At 27.5% G+C, this 3,780-nt stretch overlaps 1 protein-coding gene across 1 annotated transcript; it reads left to right on the plus strand.

Annotated features, from left to right (window-relative positions):
- The first annotated feature begins 2,539 nt into the window (after positions 1-2,539).
- Positions 2,540-3,550, plus strand: LOC8261158. Its single transcript, XM_002516660.2, has 3 exons — positions 2,540-2,946; positions 3,079-3,251; positions 3,312-3,550. The coding sequence occupies exons 1-3, from the start codon at positions 2,540-2,542 to the stop codon at positions 3,548-3,550; spliced, it is 819 nt and encodes a 272-aa protein (XP_002516706.2).
- The last annotated feature ends 230 nt before the right edge of the window (positions 3,551-3,780 follow it).

The following is a 3,780-nucleotide window of genomic DNA, read 5'->3' on the forward strand; positions in this document are numbered from 1 at the left end:
CTGATGTGTTAGGTTTAGATTCTATCGGGCTTTAGATCCATGGGCCAAAGCATGTAATGTATTGGTCCATATTTCTTCTTCTTTTTTATTACTTTTCATATTATTTTAATAGAAAAGTAATGATAGAATTCATTATGAGAAATTTGCGAAATTCTACTAAAATTAAATATAAGAAAGATAATTCTTAAAACTTCTTAGTTTTATATTTTTTAAATATTATTCTAAGTTTAAAAAAATAATATTTAAAATTATGCATTTAAATTAAAATTCTTAATTGATTAGTCTTTTCTAATAATAAATATTATTATTTAAAAATTATTTTTCTTATTCTTTTATAATAAATTTTAAATTTTTATATCAGTTGTGATTTTTAATAAATATCCAGTAACTTTTTAAAAAATTTAAAATGTAAGCTATTTTACTTTATTATTAAATTTCTATATAATTTTTTAATATGAAAAATAATAAATTTCAAATATAAAAAATAAATTTTAAAACCCACTTATTAAGAACAATAAACTTTAAGTTTTTATGAATTATAAAGCTTGAGAATTATAAGCTTCAAAATTTAAAATTTTCAAGAATTTAAAGTTTTATGAAAAGAACATATCCTTAACAAAAATCGAAAGTACAACTAAGAAAATGTCAATTAGAGGCTCAATTAGATGGGATTTTTCTTAGTTTAGAATTTTGAAAAAACTATTTTCCATCCTAGGGCTTCCAATACGGTACATATATGTACCAGTATATTAAGAGGTAAACCGGTCACCAGCATGTATATTATTTATCTATTTTTACAATTTAATTTATGTGTATTTTGCCTGATATGAAAAAAAAAAAATTAGAATTTTGTGGGATCTCCTTTTATTTAAAAGAAAAAACTATATGGAAAGGTGAAGAAAAGAAGAAGAAAAATGGGAGAAAAAAATAGAAAGTGGATAGAAGGAAAGGAAGGACACTATAATAAGTGGAAGAAAATGCTAAGAAATGGATGGAAAACGAACATATTTACTTTCATTATTTTATACTATAATTATTTTTAGAAAGATAAAAGTAATATTAATAACTATAAAAATTAAATATAAATATAAGTATAGTAATAAAAAAATATTGATATAAAGAATGTCTCGTATTTATAAATAAATATGAAGTTATGATACTTATAAAAAATGAAAGTATGTGTATTTTATACACATGTTAACATTATAGGTCCACATGCTTGAATATTATATGTCAACTTCAACGTGAACGAACTATGAAATTTAAAAAAATGGATAGTTATTTATTGAATAAGAAAAATTAAGAATTTATTTTGAATTTATTGTAAAGATTATAAAAATATGAGATATCATGTCTAAGTTGAGATGTGAAAGGATCTTATTCCATATTGTATTAACCAAAAAGTTATGGCTAAATAAGAATAATGAATTGAGATTCTCTTATGTTCAACTTCAATATCACCTATCATATTTGTTGTGTTATATAATGCCCTCAATATTTTTAGTTTTTAAATTTGGATAATAAATCTCAATCATTGATTTTAAATTTAATGCTTAAGATTATAGGAATATGAGATATTACTTGTAAGTTGAAACATGAGAGGATCTTAATCCATATTATATTAATTAAGAAATCATGGTTGAATAAGAATCATAAATGGAGATTTTCTCATATTCAACTTCAATTAAAATATTTATTAGAAATATTTATTGAAATAATGATTGCGATTATACAACACAAAAAAAGAAATTAATAATTATTAAATTAGTATTTTATACTAATTTTAAATATTAAAAGATATATTAGAAAGATAATATTTTTCACAAAAGAAATTTTGCACGATAAACTTCACAAATTAATTTTAATAATTATATTTCATACTAGTTTGAATTAGATAGAATAACTACCATCTCAAGTATTAGCCTCTTCTTTTCCTTTGTAGTTATTTCCGGGAAAGAGTTCATTTCCCCTAAATACAATTCTCTCATAATAAAATCCTAAAACATTAGCTTTTCTTAAAATGATAATAATAATAATAATAATAATAATTAGCTCACTTTATTTTCATTATTATTATTCTTTAACCCTGAACCCTAACAAAAGCCCTTTCTCTATAAACCCAAAAATAAAATATACATTTATAAATCGTTTACCTCTCTATATTCTCTCATAGAAACCGCATGAGTCTGCTTCTTCCTTCTTCTTTGTCTTCTTCTTCTTCATCATGAAGAATAATAGCATTAATACTAATAATAATAATAAACAACGATTGACAGAATCCTCATCGTCTTTGTCAATGGAAAATCATAAAGACCTTTCTATTTCTCTTACTCCAGATATCGTCAACGACGTCCTTTCGAAATTGCCCATCAAATCCTTGAAAAGATTTGAATCAGTTTCTAAATCATGGTACTTTCTGATCACTTCTCATCGCTTTATTTCCCTACCCGTTTAAATCATCACTCTCCTTCTCGCTTTTCTTATCTCCTTGTTCACTGTTTTTCATAACCCAACCTGTTTTGATTTTTCTATCACTCTAATGGATGATAAGTTGACAGTCGTTTGCGATATGCCAATCCCATTCCTTGGTTGTCTTTGCCGGTTTCCCAAGATCAGTGGTTCTTCCAATGGTCTTCCTTGTCTTGATATTTCGCCCTATTATGCCTCAGGGTTTGTGCTCTGGAATTTTACCATTAAGCAATTTAGGTTTCTTGCTAGATCAACAATTAGTGATGGCATTAAATCCTTTTGGATGGTGGCTACTAGGTTTGGATTTAATCAACAAACTAATGATTATAAACTGGTAAGGATTGTGAGTTTTTGCTGTAATCAAGCTAATGATGATGGGGATGCTGGTGATGCTATTGATATTGGGGCCGAGTTGTATTCTTGGAGTAGTGCTTCTTGGAGGGTTTTGGATTCAACAATGATTGAAGAAACAATTGGGTCTTTTGTCCTTCATGAAGGATAAAAAGCCATTTCCATAAATGGGTCTTTGTATTGGTTAGCTAATGAGTATGGTAGTTTGGGTGGTAGTCAATGTATTATTTCTTTTGATATGGTCACTGAAAAATTTAGAAAAATAAAAATACTAGATGCTGGTAGTGGAATTTGCACTAAACCTTTGCAATTTAAAGATGCACTTGGTTTGACCTTTTACCCTACTTTGAATGTTTATCGTGGATATGGTAGACAGAGTAATCGAATTGACTTATGGGTGTTTGAAGATTATGGTTATGGCGATGGTGATGGTAATGGCCATAGTCATAAGCAATGGACTAAACTTTATTAAATGGATTTGAGTTCTGCAGTGATGGGTATTCCAATTTGTGTTCATAATGATTCTGAATTGATACTGAAGCGTGTAGCTGGAAATCAAATCAATCTAGCTTTCTTGAATTTTAGTGGTCAAAGCATCAAGAGCCTAACCATCTGCAGTTCTGAGTTTACATCCCAATTTTACAGTTATGTGGAGAGCTTAGTTCTAGTATCAACTTCAGGGAAAGAAGGTGAACAGGTTGCAATGGCAAAGAAGGCTCAGGAGGAGTGACAGATATCAATAGAGTTTGGACCCTATTTTGGCTCATTTCATACTTTTGCTTAGTGGTTATTAAAAATTTAAGTCCTTTTCATTTCTGTTAGGTAGTATTAGTACTAGTATTTTGCTTTTTGCTCTTTTCTTATTCTTTCCTGACTTGTTTTTAGCTTGTGCCAACTTGAGTCCATTTGCTTAGCTTGAGTTAATTGCTATGAAGTTGGATTGTTCTTTTAGTTATTTTG

The sequence above is a fragment of the Ricinus communis genome, chromosome 1, assembly GCF_019578655.1.
Source record: "Ricinus communis isolate WT05 ecotype wild-type chromosome 1, ASM1957865v1, whole genome shotgun sequence".
Classification (NCBI taxonomy): Eukaryota; Viridiplantae; Streptophyta; class Magnoliopsida; order Malpighiales; family Euphorbiaceae; genus Ricinus; species Ricinus communis.

Excerpts from the sequence above, each read along its gene's own strand:
- LOC8261158 (XM_002516660.2), top strand. The coding sequence starts at position 2,540 with ATGGATGATAAGTTGACAGTCGTTTGCGATATGCCAATCCCATTCCTT. Across the intron at positions 2,947-3,078 it reads ATGATTGAAGAAACAATTGG|AAAAATAAAAATACTAGATG; the intron begins GTCTTTTGTCCT and ends TGAAAAATTTAG. Across the intron at positions 3,252-3,311 it reads TGGTTATGGCGATGGTGATG|TGATGGGTATTCCAATTTGT; the intron begins GTAATGGCCATA and ends TGAGTTCTGCAG.